The sequence below is a fragment of the Lissotriton vulgaris genome, chromosome 7 (assembly GCF_964263255.1).
Source record: "Lissotriton vulgaris chromosome 7, aLisVul1.2, whole genome shotgun sequence".
NCBI lineage: Eukaryota > Metazoa > Chordata > Amphibia > Caudata > Salamandridae > Lissotriton > Lissotriton vulgaris.
The window spans coordinates 938,521,572-938,545,907 of record NC_141695.1 but is presented as its reverse complement, the minus strand read 5'-3'; the positions used below and the strand labels follow the sequence as shown (position 1 = coordinate 938,545,907).

The window sequence follows — 24,336 nt, the reverse complement described above, 5'->3', positions numbered from 1 at the left end:
CTGCTTCAATAACTGATTAGGCCGCAGCACCTCAGCGCCTGCCCTGTCAGGCCCTGCCTCACCTCCTGCTGCTGCTGCTTAGGCTGCGCAGTTTTATTTTAACTGATGATGATGATTTACTTTAGGCCTGCCAACCAGGCCATGCCTCACCTGGTGCTGTTGTACTAGTCTGTAACTGTAGTGTCTACTACTCCTCAACGCGGCCAACCCAACATCGTCCAGATTGTGCTGCCTGCCTCTCTAGCTCAGGGATGGACTTTGAATAGTGGCGATCATGATCCACTCCACATCCACGATGACTCAGTGAGGTCAGGTGCGGCCGGGTATTGCTGGGGCATAGCAAAAAGCAGCGGGAATGCGCGCGCATTGCAATGAAAATCTGCGCACGCTGCTTGCTGCCGTGCACAGCCCCAACCCCCACAGAAGACCAAAGCCCTGCCCAGGCCCCAGTTACTAGGCAATTAACTTGGTGTGTCCGACTCCCGCCCACTGGGCCGGGCGGGGCCAGCCCAGAACTAACTTGAACGTGTGACTCGTGACTCTGACTGGTGAGAAAAGGAAACAGAATCGGAGTCAGAAAGAAACACACAGTAAAGTATTTTAAATTAATTTCTTCAACGACTCTCAGTCAGCTATACCACAAGCAACTGCGTACTGCAAGCAACCAGTACACAGTGCGTAACACTCTTAACTAAACAGCAGCACTTACGCTACAGCAGCACTCACTCTATGCCACTAATTACTATTAAATAAATGATGTAAACTAAATGCGTGTAGACCCGGCCCTGATAATTAAGTGCCGGTGCTAAGCACCGGCACAAATTAAGCACTGGTCCAAAGCCATTAGTGCAGCAGTAGACGTGCTGGCTCCTCTTTCTTTTTGCTATTCTGCGAGAAAGAAACCCTCTGCACCCTGGTTTTCGGAGCCTCTTAGGCTCATGAGGCAGGGGTGCAGGAAGCAAGAAAGGCTTTGGCGGATGAGTTGGAACCTTAAGTAGAGGGATAAACACAAGAAACTCCTCAAGGAGTACAAGATGGAGATCATCAGAGTGAAGCAAGAGTACTTTGCTAACCTCACAATGGCTCTCTCCTCTCCCAGGGATCTTTTCAAAATAGTGGAATTGCTCTGCACGTTACAGATGCCGGACCCTGTAGTAAGCACCCAGGAATTCTGTGATAAAATCGCAGGATTCTTCCACTCGAAGATTGCGGACATCTATTCGAATCTTGAATCACAAAGATCCGTTACCCCTCCTCCGCCCGTCCCCTCTTTTCCACTCTCGAAGGAGGTTTTCCCTACCACCTCTATGAGTTTGTCTGAGTTTCCGCCTCTATCTCATCAGGAGCTTGACCTGCTCTTAAATAAGACAAGGTCGGGGTCCCCATTGGACCCATGCCCCCTTAAAGTCCTGAAGGAGTGCAGAGACCCCTTACTGCCCTTATTGCTGGACATCATGAATAGGGCTATGAGAGAGGGCACTTTTCCATCTCAATGGAAGAGTGTGGTGTTCAAGCCCCTCCTAAAGAAGCCTACACTAGATCGCGAGGTGCTTAAGAATTATCGTCCCATTTCTTTGCTCCCAGCTCCGGCAAAGATGCTGGAGACTCACCTCAATCAACATCTGGCGGCATTTCTTGACTCCTCGGGTCTCTTAGATCAATCTCGACACGGCTTCAGGAGGCACCATAGTACCGAGTCAGCCCTTACGGTCGTACTGAACAACATCCGCATGGAGGTAGACCAGAGACATACCACCGTCCTGGTCCTTTTGGACCTGACAGCCACCTTCGATACCCTATCCCCTTCGGTCTTAACATCTCGCCTGAGGGATATAGGGGTGGAAGGGGCGGCTCTGAGTCTGCTGGCCTCCTTTCTGGACCAGAGGGAACAGAGGGTTAAGCTGGGAGAGTTACTATCTCCATCCCTACCTGTGCAATGTTGGTTCCCACAGGGGTCTGCAATAAGTCCGACCCTGTTTAACATTTACGTGACCCCGCTTGCCAGGCTGGTTAGATCTTTTGGGATGGAGGTAGTCTGATGACACTCAGATCTTGCAGTCCCTCTCCCATCTGGGTAACTCAAAAACCGTTTAACTTCAGGAACTGCATGGAAGCAGTGTCCCAGTGGATGATTTACAAATCACTAAAGTTGAACGGTGAGAAGACTGAGATCTTGGTGTTTGGCCCAAACAATAACATCTGGTCACATGAATGGTGGCCGCCTTCGTTGGGGACCTGTCCTACTCCTACGGAGTCGGCACGGAACTTGGCAGTATTGATTGATCCCGCCCTCTCCATGACTCTGCAGGTTAACAGAACTGTTGCTACCTGCTGGGGTATCATTAAAATACTCCGAAAAATAAAACATTACCTGTCTCCACAGGCACGGAAGCAAGTGGTGGTAGCACTTGTCGCTTCGCGACTTGATTATTGTAACGCCTTATACACCGACATGAATAAGAGCCTGATACAGCGTCTTCAGACTGCCCAAAATGCGGCAGCCAAATTTGTTCTGGACGCTCCCAGATTAGCGTCAGCAACGGCAGCCAGGAAGGCCTTACACTGGCTTCCTATTGAATCGAGGATCATCTTTAAAACGCTTTGTCTGACCTACAGTGCACTCTCTGGTAAGGGTGCGGGGGGTGTCAAGAAACTGCTGCTACCCTATGTATCGGGCAGAGAATTACGCTCCTCCTCAAAGAACCTGCTGGTGGTACCTCGCTTCCGTAGGAGTAAATGGGGCGGTAGGGCTTTTTCTTCAATTGCCCCTAAGTTATGGAATACTCTTCCTTGTGAAATTAAATCTCAGTCTTCCGTTTTGCTTTTTCGGAAAGCACTGAAAACATGGTTGTTTGCAAGGGCGTACCCGTAGTTACTGTTCATTTCTTCTTATGGTTTTGCTGTTAGGCGCCTTGATGCCTTCGGGCTTAGTTGCGCGATACTAGATTCTTTTAATTTCATTCATTTCATTTCAGAAGTGTTATGAGTGGTCTTCATTCAGGCACAGGTGCGGTCTGTTTTATGTTGTGACATGATTACTGACAATGAATGCTTGTGTACATTGAAATACACATAAACTTTAATCTCTTTTATCAATGGCTATTCATATTGAGCGAAAGAAGGGGCATATTAGCAAGAAACTCGTTAAAATTATCGCCATTTTAGCGACAGGAAACTGCTGCTAAAACGTCGATCATTTTAACAAGGTTCTTGCTAATATGCCCCAACGTTATTTGAATTGAAACCGGAACGTATATGCAGATCCATTTACTTTATTGATATTGGAATACTGTGTGTTGTGTTCCCGGTAAAATATACGTGCTTACAGCGATGGGGAAAAAAACCCAATACATTTAGCCACGTGGTTTAAACGCCAGTTGTGATGTCAACTCCCATCAGCAATAGGCGAAGCCTGTGCACTTTAAAAAGAGGGGCACTTCGTTGGATTGCTGTTAGACACCTATGGCTCTCATATTTACATCACTTAAATTAATTAGCTGGATTATATCAGGAGGACAGAATTGCGTGGAACACTTTTCTGTGGTTTTCAAAGACGTTTGTGGCGCTTAACTTCTTTTTTTAACTGTCCTCGTTGACACAATAGACTGTAACAAGGTTAAAAAAAACTATTACAGCACATAAGATTGCCCCAAAACGTCCCAAAATCATACGTTTCATCACAATAACGAACACGCACTCGTTTTTTTAACTTGTCTTTCAAAAGTTGAAATATAGTCATTCGTTTTACCTAATACTTGCGTCGGGATTTATCCATGATGTTGAAATCTGCTAAGCAGTTACTAGCTTTGTCGTAATTCGGGCAATTGTCAATCTCATTCTGAAAGAATTAAAACCGAGTACATCTGTCATTCTTTGTTTATTCGTTAAAGGTAGTCTATGGACTCCAAAAAGATGAATGTAAAACGTTTACACTACTATTGGAATATTGCATTCTGATAAATGACACCAGGTGTGGCTGTTGACCAAGCTAATGAGAAGTTGAAGCCCGTTTTCCAGCACACCACGCCTTATTTGTACAATGAAAAATAACCACGGAAGAAGTGCTTGTCATTTTAGCCGATTTTTTATCTTGCTCGCTTGGAGCAGCTTCACAGATATCTTTGACATGCAAACTGAAATTTTGGATTTTGAAATGGAGACTGACGGCATATCGAGACGTGTATATTTCAAAGCACGGGTGCTGCTTTGCTTTTTAATGGCGTGGGCTGCAGTTGCCGGACAAATCCGCTATACCATTCCCGAGGAAATGGAAAAGGGGTCGTTCGTTGGAAACGTCGCAAGGAATCTCTGACTGCAAACTGTAAAGCTGCCGGAGCGCAGCGTACGGATTGTGTCCAGAGGTAAGACGCACATTACAGAGGGGGGTAAAACCCATGCAGTCGCGGGGACCTGGGGGTTGTGTGGTAAATGTATAAGGGGGTCCCCGTGGGAGAAAGTTATGAACAATAACAATTTAAAAATTTCAAAAGACTAAGGTAGTGGTTCAAAAAGGAAGGAATGTTGTCATTTATTCAACAACACATCTTTATAATTGGTGAAACATTGTTGCAATCATTACAAGAGAAATGAGAATTCGAAAAATGAAATGGCCCCAATATGGGAAGAAGGGAAGGGAAAGGGTGTGCTCAAAGGTTGTGAGAAAGGTTAAGAATAGTACACAGACTTGAACATAATGTACATCAATACATAAGTCAACAAGGAATTAGGAGTTATTCCAAAAACCAAACGAGCCTATATCAATTAAGGCCAATCTTGCAAATGTACTTCAACTACGGACATTCTACGGTCACATGTGTGGTTCAATGTGATACAGGGGATGTGCCGGACGTCCAAAAATGAAGAGGCGTCGACGTTTCGACCCCTTTGTATAGGCTAAATTCAGTCCTTTGCCGGGGTCTTCATCAGGACCGTTACAGTGGGGGAAGGAACGGAAGGGGGCCGTCCTGTCTGAAAAATTAAAAACCAATATCAGAAATGGGGTAATAAGTTTAAAAGTTTCACAGTCACTGTCCTGTACACCATAAGGGTGGCTTATTTGAAAACAAACTAATACCATGGAGTCCGGGTCATAAGGACCTCTGGACTGGAGGGACCAAGAGTTGAGTAGGCGATAAATCAAACTCAAACTCAGTAGTGTACATCTGAATTATCAAAATGCACTACTTGATTGAGCGAGGGAAACATTAGCCAACAGAAGAATAATGTCCACTTAGAGTAGGTAGGTCACTAATGCACTCAGTTCAAGAAACACAATGTGTCACCATCTCACGGTGACTCACCAGTACACGAACATGGTGAACAGATACAATGAATTATAAGTGATTACCTTAAGTCAAGTTAACCACACTCCGTCAAGATAAACATCAGCAGAAACAATTGGCAGCGTGCTGGTGTAGTAAAAACAGCTGGGCAAATCTAGATCAAACCAGATAGTTTAGGTTATTGATTATTAAGACACTGGTGTTATAACGTACCAAGTCTCAGAGGGTTAGAAATTACCTAAGTTGCAGTTAAACACCTTGCATTAGGAGGAACATCAGCGAAAGTGATTGCTGTCAACAAGGGTGGGCGCCGCACTCGTTAGTTGGCAAAATGACTGGTAAATCTAAATCAAGCCAAATTTCACAGTCATTTGATGACCGCTGCGTATATCCTGATTCTCTTGGTTCACATAGACATTGCGTGGACTTTTAAAAGGTATGGACCTACGCATATGTGGCTCATTTCTGATACATCACTATGTTGTATATTAGAAAGACGCTTTCCCTCAATTAATGTCTTGACACATTTGGCTTGATTTAGATTTACCAGTCATTTTGCCAACTAACGAGTGCGGCGCCCACCCTTGTTGGACTCAGCTTTCACAAAAAAACTGCCCCTGAAACGTTAACCCCTTCGATGCTCATGACGGAACGGTTCCGTCATGAGCGTCGGTTGGCCTGTGCTCATGACGGAACCGTTCCGTCATGAGTCCATAAGCCCAATGGAATGTTCAGCACAGCACACGAATCTGCGCCGCGCTGATGAGGTTAATACTGACTTTGAGGTGCCTCTGCCTGAAAGCGAAGGGTGTAGTGGTAGTGCAGAAAGTTAAAAAAGAAACCAGCCTTCTTACCAGCCATTAATTGATTGAGTCACTTAAAGTGAGGGCCACTGGAATTATGAGTTTCTGTAGCAGCAGCGTTTTGACATAATTCTCAGTTTACTGCATTTGCTATATAAGCTGCAGATTTCAACAAAAAAACTTGATTCAAACGGAACAAAAGTTACTTAAAGCATGACAAAGTGTTCCGGATCAGTGGAAGGCCCTATGCAAAGGTTGACTGGTAATCCTGTAGTTGCCTGCTCCTGTATTTGGGTGTTAAACTAGTACTAATGAGGTGAAATGTTTTCCCCTGACAGTGTTACCTTGAGTTAAAATGACAAAATAATGAAGTAATGCTAACCACAAAATTTGGTGTATAGTGACACATATTTACTTTTTCATGCTGCATAATTTAGTCAAACCTGCCGCATAATCATTTATTTATTTTACAGATTTGTAAAGCGCATGGCTGCCCGTGATCGTCCCAGCGCTATATAATGTGGTCCTTTTCTGCTGAATAACTCCAGTGGCTCTGCTTAAAGCTTCATGGTGGCAAATATGTATTCTTTTTGAGATGTAATGTAAGGGTGTTATCAGCTGAGATCTGGAATAGTGGAGACACTTACAAAAATGGCTGCATTAGATACAGTTTGATTACTTACTTCTAAAAAGTATATTTTGTAAGAACTTGTATTATCTCAATCACTGCATCATTTTGCAGCAGCCCATCTTAGAGTATGTAAATACTGTTTTAAAATAATGACTTACATATTCACAGTGCTATCTGCCACCGGCTAGGACCTCATAGCACTATAAACAAGGCCACTGGAATTATGCAGCAGAAGAAGGCCAAATTATGCAGCAGGGTTGACTAAATTCTGCAGCAAGCAAAGGCAAATTATGCTACATAATACTGCATATTTTGTGATAGCATTACTGCATTATTTTGTAATTTTTACACTTGTTAATACTGTCCTGGCTTTTATTGCCACTCATAAGTACCACATTAACACCCACATATAGCAATAAGCAACAGAAAGGTGACCAGTCAACCTTTAGAAAGGGCCTTGGACTGCGAGGTAACATGTTGCTGCATTTTTAGTAACTTTGGAACAGTTTGAGCTAGAAACACGTTTTTTTAAAATCTTCAAATTATGCAGCAAATGATGGATTATGTGGCAAATGCGGGAAATCCATAACTATGCGCTGTGAGTGCAGGGTGAGCTTGAAAGTTAAGGGTGAGAATGAGGAGTGAGTTGTCTGAATGCAGTGTGCTTTCCCAGACACTTGAAGTAAATCAGCATGTTATTGACGTCGGCATAGGGTTTCAGATATAAGTTAAACTATTGCTATTATGGCATTAATCAGTGATCGAGGTTGGAGAAAATAAATAATGTGCTGATCCTGCAACAAACTTCCATTCTTATGATTATGGTTGCCAGCTCATTATTTTGATGTCAATGCGGTACAAAAATAAACAGTCACCTAAAGCCGTATTTTCAGTACTTATCTGTGCGTACTTCGAGCAGCAAATATAAATAGAAAGCACTTGTAATTGTGCTCTAGGGTGGCCTGAATGATTCATAACTGATAATTAAGGGGAACAAAGATAGAAAAGCCACTTTACAAATGAATACATACTTTTTTATTTATAAAGCTATTTAGTGTCAAGACAAGGTATTTGCAGGCTCTTTAAACAACACATGGCTGGCATTTTTATTTTGGCATCCCTACTTTATATTACTTTTCATGAAATGCATTATCAAGCTATTAAATGTGAAATGTAAATGTAAGGAATAGTCAGAGTGGAGGCCCATGGGGTACTGGAACCAGAAAAAAACAAAGCCTCAGTAACCAGTTTACAAAGATAAGTAAATAAGCAAATAGTCTTTAACAACCTGTGAAAAACGTGGGCGTGCCTGAGATAAGACTCCAGACACTGCCCAGGTAAGCCCACAGCAGCACATTCACTGACCTCCTGCCCCATGGCACTCTGATCTCACTTCAAGGGCTACAGAGTAATTGAAGACAGCCTGGAAATGCAGCAAATAAACATCTTCATTTACATGTATTGTACTTGCAGAGGTGTTTGCGCCATCCCTGGGGACTCATCCACACCCCCAGGGGGGCACTTCCCACAATTTGAAGACTTCTGCTCTAATCTATGAGTGCTTCTCAACTAATACATTTGACCACACACCCAAGAGTTCCATATGCATTCACCTAACATGATGGAATCCATCTCAAACTTCTGTTCCATACACTCATCCAAATGTCTTTATGTATACCACTTAGCTCCCTACTTATATTAACAAAAGATTAATAAAACAAATACATGACAAAACCAGCATATAATGAGAACTAATGCATGTTGACATTCATGTGGTGAGTAGGTAACTTGTACCATCTCTGCTTCATTGTGCCCGTTAAGCTAATCGAACAGTGGTATCTTTCCAATACTTCTGTACTGCTTATAACTAAGTTCTTTTAAATACACATGTGGGCGAGTAGGCCGGATAAACAGACACAGAGGCTGTTTGTATTTCTAAATGGTGGTAATTTATTTGGTCTATCAAGTTCACAACCCAGTTATATAGGTCTCGATGTATCATGGGTTTTCTCTTCCTTCCAGCTGACTTGTTCCTTCTTTTGATCATCTCCTGGTTGTGTGGTCTTCCGAGGGGCTCGGAAATGAAGAGAAGAAGGAGCAGTCAGTGATATGGGACTAGCAGGAGGGAGGTTCACCCTTCACCTCACCCGATCGGCGCATCAGGGAAAAAAATGTGGGGGATTTCAAACAAAAAAATAGAATGAAAGGAAATACGAGGAATGAGTTCCTCCTGATGTCAGAGTAGTCTGCAGATATTTCTCCCTGCCCATGGTTCACACCAACTGTTGATAACAGCCTAGCATTGGTGACTTCCGGTGTGCCATCAGATGCCAACTTAGTGCCTTTGTATATGGGGATCAGTGGTGAGGTTTTTTTGGATGTATCTAGGTGAGGACGGGAAAAGAAGCAATGACAAGTGCTCTTCTCTTGATGCTCCCCACCTTCTCCCTTTCCGAGCTGCTTTTCCGTCAAGCAGCTACCCACCTGTCCCATCAGCACTTACCCGCTCTGCTGTTGCGGCTGCACTTCCGCATCCTCCGGTGGGCACCACCACTCCTCGCTCCACCTCTCAGATTCTTCCTCCATCTTGTTGTCCTCTCAGGGTCCTTCTCCTCGATTTGGCTGGATGCTGGCTCCTCTCGTGCTACCTCCATCTTATTACAATGGTTCAGAATTCCCCCTCCTTGTCTCCACCTCGTCCATTTTCCCCCTCGCCTTGAAAATCCTTCCGGGGTCAGCTTCGCCTCCTGGTGTAGGGTTCAACCATCCTCTCTCGTCTTGCCTTAACACATGACACAAAGGGGCTAGCTCCCGGAAATGGTCATGATCTCTGTTTTGTTTCTGGGTCGCATCCTGCCTCCGAACCCAAGCCCGGGAGTTCAGGTATGGCTTGGGGACTAGGGTAGACTTCCTCACAACACAATGTCTTAAAAATCACCACCCATAGTACCAGCTCCAGAACCAGTAGAATCATTGTTCACCACAACTCTTTATGATGGTTCTACTGTTGCCATGGAAATCCAAAAGCCACCCATCACTGGACAACTTGTTATTGAAGCATTTTCTAAATGTCGCTAAATAAGGATTTTCTTCCGTTATTCCTCCTTGAATAAGCTATAGCGTTTTTCTCATTGCTACTCCTATATGTTGAAACACTTGACTCTCCAGAGGTAGGAGTGAGTGACAGATAAAGCTTATTCCAGGAGAAATAAGGGAAGAACATCCTTATTTAGAGGTATGTGGAAAATGTTTCAATAAAAGGATTGTTTAGTTCTCCTCCTTGGGCCAGGCAATAGACATGCTTACAAATGTGGGGTGGGTGCCCATTTAGCAAAGGCTGACATACAGTTCTCCTTCAGGCTCCTCCCCACTGACTGTCGATTGGTGTAGATTTAGTTTGACTGTGCCTTTTGACAAATGCATGCCCATGTGGTGTGCTGTCATCTGTGCCTATTTAGAAAAGTTTAGTACATTTTTAGAGTCAATGTCTAGGAAAGAGTCTAAATCTGCCCTTGTTCTGCATTATCTTGGTTACTTTTTGTTCCATGGTCTTCCTGAGTCCGTGCACTGCCGGGAATCTGTGGCAGTTTTCATTGATTTTCTAACCAGATTTGGGGTGCCCTTAGTGAAAGAAAAGAAATGTGGCCCTTCAACACCTCTAATGTTTCTTGGAATTGAAATTTTAGTACAGTGGAGACTGGTTGCAAAAAAGGTGACTCCTTTCACATAGTCTAGTCCAATCTGCCTGGACACATGCATAGTTACTTTACTTCTGCTGCAGGTGCTAGTTGGCTAATTGAATTTTGCTTAATGCATCTTTTCTATTGGCTGCCCTTCACCCAGTTCTTATTGCTCAGGCCATGTCCTTCACCACTGGACTGCGCTGTATACTAAAATTAAGCATGACTTGCCGATTTGTCCCTTATTCCTTTAAGGGTTTAATAGTAGCATGTTGTGGCCAGCCTCTGTGATTTCAAGCCAGGAAATGTGTTATTCACAAATGCAGAATGGAGCATATATTTTTGGAGAAATTCTGGGGACAGAGTGGTGTGCATAGAAGTGTTACATTTAGGGAGGTGGCGCTTGGTGGGCAACCAAGATGGCCACGCCCTGCTAGAGCACCTGCTTGGTGCTGTGGCCCATAGTACAGCCCATTTGGAGGCCTTCTGTCTCCTGACCTGAGGGGTGAAGCCATGATTTACTTGTGCCACACCTGAGGAGCGGAGATGCCTCTGGAGCCACCACAGAGTCCTGTCTGACGGCGAGTGGAGACCACAGCCTAGCAGTGTCACTGCAGTTTGGGTGCTGCCACTCTGGGTGATTGCAGTGGCAGCCTCATTTCATCCGCACTGCAGCGCTTACGTGTGCTTCTAATGTCTGTGGCATGCACAAGACTACTTCACACCCAGCCCCTTCAGGACCCTGCGTTACTGCTTCGCACTGCCCATCGGCTCCACGACTACAATCTACTGACTTGACGGGAGGCCTGCTCAGAGGCGCTGTCAAACTGCCCACAAATCTTCTCATCTGTGCTCTCAGTTGAGGCGCTGTGAGCCCTTTAACCTCGCCAGAGGCTATTTTCACTCTCCCATGGCCATTCCTGGTGTACCTCCAGCCTGAGCCTGAAGGCCTGTGTTGTAATTTACCTTTTCTCCTCTTTTCCTCTCGGTATCTTCCGCTTCCCCCTGCTCTTCCTTCCTGCTTAGAACATTCTGTTCTAGAGCTCATGTTAGAATGTTCACACCTTAGATCACTTGAGGAGACTGGATGATTGGAATAAAGAAGCACATTCTTACCTGCTCCTGCGTCTTCTATTATTACTGAAAATACATCGCTGGCGATGATCTTGCGCAGGGTGCAGCCAATCATCTCCCCTTTCAGTAATTTCTCCACACTGAAGAACCCATCAGCTTCATAAATATCCACCTGCACGTCAGTGCTGGCGTTTTCAATGTTTTATTGTTGGTGGCATGCGATGTTCTCTTTGATTCTGCGTTGCTGCACTCACAGCCTGTGAAGTATCATCAAGAATTTGGAGTTATCCACAGTGATATCTGCTTGCTTAGGTTGCTGTGGTCCGAGATTTTTCAAGATCAATTGCTGGCTGTCATTGTGTGCATCAGACCACCGCAGCCTGTGGAGAATCATCGTGAGTTGTGGACCTATGCTTTTGGACTAGTCTATTCATCCTTGCTGTGGGCTGCGTTTTGGGAGGTGTTGCTGGCCTTTGTCTGCAGCCTGCTTCTGCCCTGCTGCCTCTGTGGTTCTCTTCGGCGTTTGTGGTTCACGAGTCCTCAGTGTGAACCCGGGGACCGTTGCCTGTGGAAAATCATTGTGAGTTTTTGGACCTATGCTTTTGGACTAGTCTGTTCGTCCTTGCTGTGGGCTGCATTTTGAGAGGTGTTGCTGGTCTTCGTCCGTGGTCTCCTTCTTTCTTGCTGCCTCTGTGGTTCTCCTTGGCGTTTGTGTTCAGTAGTCCTCAGTTTGAACCCGCGGACCTTTGGCGCCTTTGTTCTCCGATCGGCGAGTCCTCTGTGTGTGCTCGGAGACCTGTGACGCCTTCATACTTCAATCGCCACACCATTCCTGTCGTCTGGTGTGTTGCCAGCTAACGCCTGTAGATCGCAGCGTGGCCCTTCGACTTTGTTTTGGCTGTGCCACTGCTGTGTCACCGCGGTTGGGCAAGTGAGCCTTTTCTGGTTTTCTTCATCCTTGCCTGCCTTTCCCTGCGTGGGTGAGTCGGCTGGGGTGTCTGTCGGTGGCCTGCCTTCCCGTCTCTTTGGTTCCTTCAAGAGACGTGCCCCGGTGCACCAGCCGCTCTTAGCCAGTTTTCAGCGATCTTCCGCAAGCACCTCATCAGTTTCCTGTAAGCGAGACGTGTCCGGCGCTCCAGCCACCTCACAGCCGGGTTTTAGCGATCTTTCCTGCAAAGATCTCGTCAGTTTCCTGTCAGAGAAGACGGTCCCGGCACACCATACACTTCTTAGCCGGTTGTCAGGTCTGCTGTATCCCCTGGTATAGGCTCCTTCCACGAATCTGCTGCGGCGCACCATTCACTCCACGGCTGTTTGTGTGAGGAGCCCAACCTGCATTTCAGGTAGTCTTTCCAGTAGCGATCCACAAGGAAGACTTTCCAATTTAATTGATTCTGTCTGCTACCTCCTGTTCATCGAGATACTTACGCCATCCTGTTATTCCTTGTGATTGTACACCTCACATTGGTGCATTCCTACGGTGGTACGCACACCTTCTATACAGAGATTCTACTTTAGTGCCTAGTTCTTTATGGTGACACACTCACCTTATGTGTGCCAGGTGCATTTACTCATGGTGATACGTACACCTTCTCTACAGTGATCATACTTCATGACTATTTCAACAAGGTGACACTTACCTTAGGTGTGCCACTTATCAATTTAGTCTACTCTTACTGGCACTACCATTTATAACTCTGCTTCTCTGTCTCTCATCTCTACATTTTATGGGGTTACAAGTATAGCTTGATCCTCACCATCCCCTTGTGTGTCAACGTTGCGGTGACACACACACCTTCCTCTTCAGCTCTGTGAATTACAATTTGTGTTACTTCTCCATGGATACTCCTGGTATAAACCAACCTCCATCATTCCTAAATGATTGCGGTGACCCTGAAATTCATTGGAAAGACTGGATAAAATGATTTGAGTCTTACCTCAATGCCAATGGGGGTGAGAAATTTTCTGCGGTGCACAAACAGCACATACTATTACATAATGTGGGTGTTCATGGGTGTAAAGTGAATGAAACACTTTCTGAACCTGAATTAGAAGATGATGATGACTCTGATGCCTATGATATCACTCATGAAATTGGAGACACATTTTGGGGATAAAGTTAATGTGGTCCTGGAACGCCTTAAGTTTTTTAGCAGAATGCAAGGGAAAAATAGTCAATTAATAACTATTTGGCCTCCCTCAATTATGTGAATCCGGAGATCTAAATGGTTCCCTTATAAGTGATCAACTAGTTAGATGCACAAAGAACACAAGAGTTTAAGAGAAGTTGCTTGCGAAAAAAAACCTTCTTTGAGAAAGGCAGTAGCAATAGCGCAATCTCTAGAACATACTGCCAAATAAATAAAAGAAATGAAAACAAAAGATGAAGTTGTAGCGACTGTTCAAGCAGAAACTTCAAACAGTGATGTCCTTAAAATGAAAAACAAAGAAGTGACGAAAGAAGCATCTTCTTCAAGATCACCTAGAGATGGTCAAAGTCTTAAATGTTATAGATGTGGCAGCAACAATCATTTAGCCAATAGCCCTTTCTGTTCTGCTGGTGGGGTCACATGCAAAAAATGTAATAGGAGAGGTCAGCTGGCTAGGGTGTGTAGAGAAGGAGAAAATAACACTTCTGTAAAAATGGTTAATAAGGAAAATGAACCCCCAGCAAAATTAGTTTTTCAATTAAAAGACAATGATGAGTCCGTCAAACCCAACTAATCCAAGTGCACTGTATATATTGACAAAAAGCCTTTGGAAATGTTTGCAGACTCCTGTTCCCCATTCACCCTGATCAATATCACGGACTTCAAGAATTCAATGAGTGGTGTGAAATTAGAACTAAATCCTCCTGATATTTCACCGGAAGGGTACACCAAGCACCCCATCCCTCTCGTCGACATTGTGACAGCCCTCATTGTTTTCAAAAGGAGATCTACAGTAGGAAAAGTGTATCTAGTCGAGAGTGGGGCTAATCTTCTAGGATGGCAACAGCAGAAATAACTTGGGATCATTTTGGACCCCAACAACAAGGACCAAGTCATTCTGGTGGATAATTCTAATAGCAATAATTCCTTATGCCAGGTTTTTTCAGCACTATTTACAGACAAATTAGGAAAATTTGAAGGACTTTCAACATAAGATTAAAGTTAGACAAGGAGCTAAATTTATTGTTCACAAAACTTGTCCAGTACCCATCTTGTTAGGAGAGAGAACCTCAAAGCTGAATTCAACAAATTGTGTGAGTTAGGAGTCAGTCAACCTATCGATTAATCAGAGTGGTTGGAGCCCTTAGTCTTAGTGTCCAGAGCCAATGGGCAACGCATTCGCATCTGTGTGGACCTGCGCAGCCTTAGTGAAAATATATGGGTGGAGAGGTTCCCTTTACCCAATATAAATGAAATGCTAAGTACTATGGGCAGAGCTAAATTCTTTTCAGTTATTGATCTCTCAATGGCCTACCATCAGGTAGAATTGCACCCGGAGTCCAGGCCTTTGACGGCAATAACTTCGGCTTTCGGAGCATACATGTTCATTAGAATGCCGTTTGGTCGGGCCTCCGCTGTAACAATTTTTCAAAAAATGATGCAACAAATCCTCAGAGGCACCAAGAATACCTTATGCTTCCAGGACAACATATTAATGTATGGGTCTACCATGGAAGAACATGATAATGTCCTTTACTCAGTATGCCAAAAACTCACGGATGCGGGCTTAACTGTAAAATTTGACAAGTGTAAGATCAGGGTGAACTCAGTTGACTACTTGGGGCGCACCATCTCCCAAGAAGGCTACAGACCAAAGTACAGTCTAATTCAAGCAATTAAGGATGCCCTATATCCCACCAACAAAGATGAATTAAAATCCTTTTTAGGTCTAGACGAATACATGGCAAAGTTTGTCAAAAATGTTGCTGACTTATGGGATCTCCTAAAAAAAAGTAAGGAATTTACATGGGAGAAGAAAAATAATGAAATGATTGATACAGTAAAGAGACATATCCTGACGTCACCAGCATTAGGAGCCTTTGATCACACAAAAAAAAGATCTTTTAACCACTGATGCGTCCAACAAAGGGTTAGGGGCGACACTTTCACAAATAAATGAGAATGGTGAAACTATAATAGCTTTGGCTTCTCGGTCCCTTAGTCCCTCAGAACGCAACTATTTCGTCATTGAGAGGGAGGCGTTGGCGTGCTTCTGGTTGGTTAATCATTTTAAATTCTTCTTCTCGGGTACCAAATTCGTCATATGCACAGACCACAAGCCATTAACTTTCATGTTCTCATCAAAAAATTATAATAAATCTCCTCGCACCATGAAATGGGTTCTGGGGTTGGAGAATTACTGTTCAGAGTATAGTATTTACCTGGACCCGAGAATGTTGTTGCTGACTATTTGTCCAGGTCTCCCCTCTACGTCAGTCATGGTGAAGACCAACTAGATGTTCCGATATTGTCCACTCATCTTCAATGCCTCACTAAGGAGGAATGGGAAGAGAGTATGAAGAATGACAAAGACTTACACATTCTAAAAGACTTGATCATCAATGGCTAGCTGGAGAATAAATCCCAAGTTTCTGACACTATTAAAGACTTTTGGGAAGTAAGATATGAACTATCACTCATGGATAACAGAATTTACCACAATGGAAAAATTGTTCCTCCCAAGAACATGAAGAATAAAAGAATGTACCTTTCTCACGAAGGGCACTTAGGCAGGAGCCATACAAAAATCAAACTCAAAAGTTGTAATTGTTTCCCAAAGTTGGACTCTTTAGTAGAAATGAAAGTGAAAGAATGCACCAGTTGTGCAAAAAGTGATAAGAGCAAAGTCTTAAGGAAAGTGCCCCTATCTCCTGTGGAAGTCCCAGAGATACCGTGGACCAAGCTGGCCTTGAATATAATTGGTCCTATGAAGATATTGGGAACCCAATAAAGGTTTATGTTTGTCTTTATTGATTAAACCTCTCATTGGATCAACCTTAAATTTACTCCCACCACAAACACGACCAAGCTCATTTCTTTCTTGGAAAATATATTTTTCTTTGCAGGCATACCAGCTACACTTATCACGAAAAATGAGGTGCAGTTCACCTCTGAAATGATGAAAGATCTTCTTGTCAAATTGAATATAAAACAGGAGACAACTGCACTCTATTGTCCTAAAGCCTATGGGATGGTGGAAAGAGCTAACCGTATGATCAAGGATCATATCCAATTAGCTATCACAACCTCAAAATTGAAGAATCTTTGAAAGAATGTATTTGAGCTTACCACACAACACCCAACCTCATCACAGGCATCGCTCCTTTTATAATGCTAAGAGGGAGAGAACCCAGCACGAAGATGAATTCCAGGTGGTTGGAAGGAGGTAAGAAAGTTGGCCTCAACCAAGAAAAAACTCAATTGAAAACTCAACAACATCAAAAGAAATTCAAAAGTTGGTATGACCAGAAACATGAAGTTAAAGAGCATGACCTCCATCCCAAGACACCTGTGGTGATAAAGAAACCTACTCATGTTCATCCAGGTTTGAGTAAGTACCAGCCACCCCAGAGAGTGATCAGATCTAGCAAAAATGTAGTTCACCTTGACAACGGACAGACTTGGAGTGGCGATAGACAATTGTAGATGTTGTGTTCACCTTTGTTCCTTGCCATGTTGCTTCTCCATTTTCCGAGGAAGGGAGATGTGTTGTAATTTACCTTTTCTCCTCTTTTCCTCTTGGTATCTTCCACTTCCCCCTGCTCTTCCTTCCTGCTTAGAACGTTCCTTTGTGGAGCTCATGTTAGACTGGATGATTGGAATAAAGAAGCACGTTCTTACCTGCTCTTGTGTCTTCTAATATTTCTGAAAATACATCAGCCTGTTGCATTATTCATCACCCCCTTGGTTTTCCTTGACCCATCCACTGCTCATGGCTCCAGTTTCCATCCTCCCGAGCCGCCTGTAAATCTTCTTTGCTCAGTGACTGGGAGACCTCATCAGACACAGTGACATCGGTGGGCACTCACTGTGCCCTTAGTGGAGACCTGGCTGGTGGCCCCTGCTCCTGATGCCAAGGGATGTGAGTGCTCTAACCCCACACCGATGTACATGCCAGCCATACCATGATACCTGCATACCCCGCATCGAGAATGGCTTCTTGTGGCCTATAGTCACTTCCTCTGGTGTGACACCTTCTTTCACTGAACAGCTTTAGAGGCCCCGTGGACTTCAGATTGCCTGGTGCCAGGCCCCCTACTAGAGTGCCCTGCACAATAGGGACAATTACGGTTGAACCTAATCCATGAGGGGTTGCTCTGCATTGTATTGTGCAGGGGGCCCATGACATTGACACTGAGTGCTTGCCTGCCCCAATGGAAGCTTTCCGGGATGACTTCAAAGTCTCCTTCATGTACACAACAAGATACCATGACATAGCTCTAGTCTTTGTGGCACAGGGAGTCAGACCGCCATAACCTCAACCAGGTGGTTGAGGCCCACAACAGGAGACAGGAGTGAGACAAGTCCCATTCAAGTGGATGACAACACATTTTTCAAAGGGATCACCCACCAATGTCTGACTTTGCTCTATCTGGTCCTGTGTTCTGGCCCATTTTATTTTGCCTTTTCTGATGAATTTCCTCTGTGTCTTGCTGGTTGGTGGACTCCCCCCACCACTGCCCAAATCACTCACTGATACACCTCTACCCAATGTGGTGGCTTGGTATTGCTGCATCTTTTCTAAGTGCTGATCCTGGGACCACCATACTGCAGGGCGAGGATGCTGGCCATCTTTTTGCCCCCAGGTTTCTAACAGTTTCCCTTGCCTCCTGCAAGATCTCCCCTTACAGCAGGACTCCCCGGAGATGATACCATGCCTCTGCTTCTTTATCCCTGTGCAAGCTTGCTGTTACCTGCTCTCTAGTCCCCTACTCCCCAGACGCATTCAGCAGCTCCTAGTGTAAGGTGCCTCCGACCCCCGACTCCTAGTGAATTTACCCTGGGGAAGCGTGGCCCTACCAGATGCAGGTTTAGGTCCAGACACTAAAGAGAGTTTTTTTCTTCCTTATTTCCCCATTTCAAACACCCACACCCCACCCTACTCTGACTCCTAGCCTGCCCCCAAATCTTCATTGCCACAGAGTCTAGGCACCCATGTCCCTACCATGCCCTTCGTGGAGAGCCGACTTCTCTACTCCTCCAACCCAGTTGTACACTAGTGAGCGAATGCTGGTGTTCCTTACTGTCACTTCCCTGAATGTCAGGGGCCTCTCACACTTCATTAAACTAAATAAAGATCTCCCTTATCGCCATATGAAGTGAGTGGACATCATTGTCCTTTAGGAAACTCATCTGAACCCCATTGAATCCTGAAGATCAAACTTGACTGGGTTGGCTCAGTCATTAGTACTAGTAGTACCAAAGTGACGGGTGTCTCCCCTTTCCACCATGCCAGTTCTAAGGCAAGTGGAGTAGCTATCCTGATTCAATGGGATCTCCATTGTAAGGTGCTCTAGCTTTGGACCGATGATGAGGGATGGTGGATTTTTGCTAAATTGCGCTTTCCTGATTGGACACCCGATTCTGGTCTCCATCGATACTCCCAATGACACTACGATCTGCTTTATAGGGGATCTCTCTCGTAGACTCATAGCCTTTGGATGCATCCCTTTGTTACTGGGTGGCGACTGGAATCTAGCCATCGACCCACTTGTAGATCAGATGGGACAACCTGATGTCTGTGTACAGGAGCTTATAGAGCAGTCCTGCACAACCTAATGTTGGACCATGACCTCATGGATATGTGGCATCTACTACATGCCTGGTATAGGTCATATGCTTTTCTCTCTTGGCGGCATGGTACACAATCCTGCATCAACAATTTCCTACTCCTAAGCCAGTTTCTCATTTTTTTTACTAATTGCACTATTCTTTAAAAAAAAATATATTTTTATTATTTTTAAATAAAACAACAAAACAACTCAGCAGGTGCATTTCAGTCAGAGTCCATCGATTATAACCAACACGATTTACAAGAAGCAATGGTAGAAAGCAAACGGTAGTATGATTATCCTTCTTATCCCCCTTGGTGTCGTCTACCCCCCATAGTGCATAGCTCCTAAACCCCTCAGCTAAGTTTGTGTCTACAGTGACGTACCCCGCATCCCCATACCAATTCATATGGCTTGCAATACTGCATTGTCTTGCTCTTCCATCTCTAAATGGTAGTAACTCAGCCATGGCTGCCAGATTTTTCTAACCTTTCATGGGCATCCCCATGCTTTGTATACCGTTTTTTCGGCTCCCATGTACATATCCATGCCAGTGTGCCACTCTTTCAGGATGGGAATTTCTGGTCTCCCCCAATATTAATGTCACGTTTTGCTACTACAAGGCCTAGGTTACAGATCAGGAGTTGATACCTTGTATTATCAAAAACCCTGTGTCTACTTAACAGAATATATTTAGGGTCAATTGGGATGTGTGCAAGGAGTATATTATTCAGTTTTTGCAGGATCCGTGTCCACTAGCCATGGATTTGCTGGCAGTCACATAAAGTGTGGATGAAAGAACCGTTCTCCGTTTTGCAGCGCAGACACTCCGGCGTCTCCGCCCTGCCCATTGCGTGCAATTTTGCCCTGTCATAGTATACCCTATGAAGAATTTTATACTGGACCAATCGTAGCCTAAGCTTAATTGCCACCTTAATTGCATTAGTGCAATCTCACAATCATTGTCTTCTAATGCACCTACGAGGTCCTCCCACTTATCCCGAAGTGTTAGTAGGTTATCGGGCGCATTGTTTATTAACGTTTTATATGTCCAGGTGACTGCTTTCTCTGGTATCTCTTCGTGGAGCAGTCACCCTTCTAACAGGGCAGATTCCGGGAGATCAGTGTTGTCATGTCTGCGCGCCTGCCAGGCATGTCAGAGTTGAATATATTTTTAATGCTGCGTGTCTGTCAGACTATATTCCCTTTGCAAATCAGCAAACGTTATCAGGGCACCCTGTCTCGTTATGTCCCCATAAGTGGTAATCTCAATGGCATCCCATCCTTTAAAAACCTTTAGCTTTGCAAGTTCAGCTAGCCATGTGCCTTCCCATAGGGGTGTGGCCTTGGTCAATCTTAGCCCCCATTTCATTACGCGTTCAGCTTCCTTCCAAGCCTCACTCGCCCGCTGAGTTGCTGGCAACAGACTTCAGACCCCGTGGCCCCCCTATATGTAGTGAAGGTGCAAGCTTCTGGAAAATGTGAGCCTCTCTAAGGCGTAGGTGGGGTGGTCTTTGGAAGCATGTCCCAACTTGTTGATAACTACAAGGTGTGTCGCTCTATAATATGTTCGGACATCTGGAAGTGAGATACCCCAATTATACTGGCTTCGTAATTGCACTATTCTTGAGACAGTGGTCCGGCTGGATCTGGACCTGGGCCCTATCTTGCCTCTGCCGGTCCAGTGGCAAATGAGGGCCTTTGCCCTTGTACTTCCTAAGTGCAAGTAATCCCTTCAGGCCCACACTCACACTTACCTTCATGAGAATGAGGGCTCTATGACCGCTGACCGCATTCTCTCGGCCACACGAAAGACCACACTGAGGGGTGTTATGATGAGGTTCTCTATATAGGCCAAACTCTGAGTGTGGGATGCATTAAGGGATGCAAAGGATAAAGTGGCTGGCCTTCATATTCATTACACGAACTCCCCCACAGATAACCACTATAGAGAACTTGAGTCGCCAAACTCCACCTAAAAACGCTCCTCATGACTGCTGCAGAAAAGAGCAAGGGTAAAAAATTGCAGTGGAGAAAATAGGATCCAGGTAAGATGGCTGCTCATTTACTGGTGAGACAACTGCACCAACTAGAGTCACAGCTCATTGTCCCTGCTAATCTAAATGACTCTGGAATTCTCTTGACGCACCCTCTGGACATAGTAGAGAGGTTTGCCACCTTTTATCTGTGACTCCACTGCTTTGAACTGCCCCCTCATTAAAGTAGATTGACCTATTCCTACAGCTCCTATGCCTGCCCTTCCTCACAGATATGGGGCACACCATCCTAGGAGGGACATCACTGAGGAGAAAGTGTTGGAAGCCATCTTCTCACTTTCCTCCTTCTAATCACCCGTGGAAGACGGGTTACCAGGAAGTTGTATAAGATCTGCAAAGTGGTCCTACCACACCTCCTGACTCGAGCCTATATGAAAGCCACAGATACAAAATCCCTTGAAAAGTTTTCCAGCACAGCCTCCATCACGGTCCTGCCTAAAGAGGGTAAAGACCCAGTAGAGTTCCCCATTTCTCTGATCATTTTTTTTTAAAACAAATTTGTATTAGTTTTTTGCATGTAAAATACAATTCTGTGTCAATCAACATCCACATACCTCAACCTTTCTCATATTCTTGCTTAGCCCAATATTCAAGGTTTATCCAGTAACTTATTCAGTTAGTCCAGCAGTACTCAAGCTGTTCATATCCAACCATAATATATAATCCTGTATTGTGAACCATGAATTTTCCTGCAAAATTGTTTCAAATCCCTAACTACCCCCCCTCTCCTCCCACCAGTGTGTGTTACTACAGGCAATCTGCTATATTCAATGCATGATGTGGCTGCCATTCAAAGTGATCCATATTATCCTTGTGAGGTGATTACTCCCTGCTCAATTCCTTCTGCCTGCTGTCCCTCTTCATAGTGGTCAGCTAAGGATTGTACTAATGCCTCCCATGCATGTGCAGCTTTTAGTGCTTTTTAATTGGCCAAACGTCGCGCTTGTTGATGTCTAATAGCGCTCTCACTACTTGCCCATTTCAGGAACTCAGCTCTCCATCTCCTGTTACTAGGGCCAGCCTTAGATTTCCAGTGCCTCGTGATTTCCCTCTTGGCTAATATTAATCCCATATCAATGAATTTGCTAGTCACCTTGGTCTTGGATGTGTGCGGGAACCAGTGCAGTATGCAGGTTTCCATGTCAAAATTTATTCGGCGGTCCGTGACCCCTCTTAACACTTGTCCTACGTCTTCGTAGTATTCCTCCAGCCTATAGCATGTGTTCTAACTCTGCCCCCTCGCTTGCACATTGAGGGCAAGCTGCATCTTCTGCCTGGAAATATCTCCTGATCTTACCCGGGGTTAAGTATGCCCTATGTAGTATAAAGAAATGCACTAACTGGAACCTTGCATTCCTCTTGCTTTTCCACACCCTACGTATGATTTGTCCCCATGCTGCCTCGGGTATAGATTTCCCAATGCCCGCTTCCCATTTCAACTTCAGTGTGTCCAGTGGTACCAGCCCTTCATTCAGCATTCTAGAGTACAGGCTGGTTACCACCTTAAATGTACCGGCCGCCATCACAACGTATTGGCATGCCATCGTCGTTGTGGGTTCAGTGAGGCCTTCCCTCCAGTGTGCCCGTAGCGCCAAAACCAGCGCAGCATGCATTAAGAACCCTCCTCTAGGTAGGTCGTATCTCTCCTGCAATGCTTGATAGGGCAGCAATTCCCCGTTGTCATATAGGGCCATATGTATGTAGGAAAAGGTTTGCGATTCTGAATTAGCGATTTTTACCGAATCGCTGATTTGGAATCGCAAATCGGGATGTATCAAGAAAATCACAAATATTTAGCGATTCGGTAACAATCGCTAAATATCTGCGAGAACGTGAAAAGCGATTCCTTAAACCGGAAAAAATCGCAAAATTGCGATTCCTTAACGGGAAAAATCGCAAATTTGCGATTTTTGCTATACAGCCAATCGGAAAACACTGGTGCAGTCTGATGACATCACCACCAGGAAGTAACAGAGTACCCATGCTGCAACACTGTTTGTAGAGGGAGACTCACAAAGAGGGAGTGAGTGAGACTGAAGACTGCTCCAGGCACACCATGGCTAATAGTGGCAGCAAGGAAATGGATGCAACACAGCAGCAGGAAGGAGAACAAGCCAGAAAGCGCAAAATGACGTTTTCAGAGGCTGAAATAGGGACCCTCATCCAGGAAATGGTGCACAACCACGACTTGCTAGTTGGTAAAAATTCCCTGAAAGTCCCAGAGGCAAGGAAAAGGAGGATTTGGGGAGAAATACAGGCAAAAGTTAATGCCCTGGGAGTCACTCACAGGACTGTAGAGGTGCTTCGCAAGTGCTGGTATGATCTGCGCCAGCGCTCCCAGGAAATGCTAGCTGCCAGGATGGAGCAGTCACACCTCACCGGTGGTGGAACATCTACAGTGCCTGATCCTACACCACTGGAGGAACTTGTGGAGGGTACACTTGCAACTGAGACCGTGAAGGGCGTGGCTGACCTAGACAGCTCGGAGCAACCACCATCCACTGCAGGTAAGAATCATGCCATCACGACCCTACCCCCTCACCCCCACCCCCTGCATCATCCTAGAGGGTAGGGGAAGCACATTCAGAGCCAAAGCAGTCCCAAAGGCAGTCAGAGCAATGCATTATGGGAGATGTAGTGAAATGTAAATATGAGTTGTGTTACGCAGCCCCGCTAAGCCACATTTCCTTGTGCTAGTCAGGAAAGGGAACTCAATCAGTGATGTAGACCCAATAGTCTTAGAAATTTATTTAAAAAGAACAAAATAAACTAATAATGATGTGTGCTGTTCTGTCCACAGCACCAGCAATTACCCAGCCCACACGCAGTGGAACATTGAGGGACCATCCAGAGTCCGGAGAAGCAGGGCAGGAGCCAGAGTCAGATGGGGAGGACAGCCCTGTCAATCCTCCCAAGAGACGTAGGCGACACGTAGTGAGGCCACTGCCACCAATGGAGGATGAGGCAGAGGACAGTAATGCAAATCAGCAGTCCCAAGGAGCACAGCCACAGCATGAGTCCAGGCCTCAGGACAGGCAACGTCAACA

General features: G+C 44.9%; 1 protein-coding gene and 1 pseudogene across 1 annotated transcript; both read left to right on the top strand.

Moving 5' to 3' along the window:
* LOC147702770 (protocadherin gamma-A3 pseudogene) overlaps nt 1–16,411 on the top strand; it is a 35,218-nt pseudogene extending 18,807 nt beyond the window's left edge.
* A 6,934-nt stretch (nt 16,412–23,345) lies between these two features.
* Nucleotides 23,346–23,861, top strand: LOC147702769 (nuclear apoptosis-inducing factor 1-like). Its single transcript, XM_086929448.1, has one exon. The coding sequence runs from the start codon at nt 23,346–23,348 to the stop codon at nt 23,859–23,861; it is 516 nt and encodes a 171-aa protein (XP_086785574.1).
* Nucleotides 23,862–24,336: the final 475 nt, after the last annotated feature.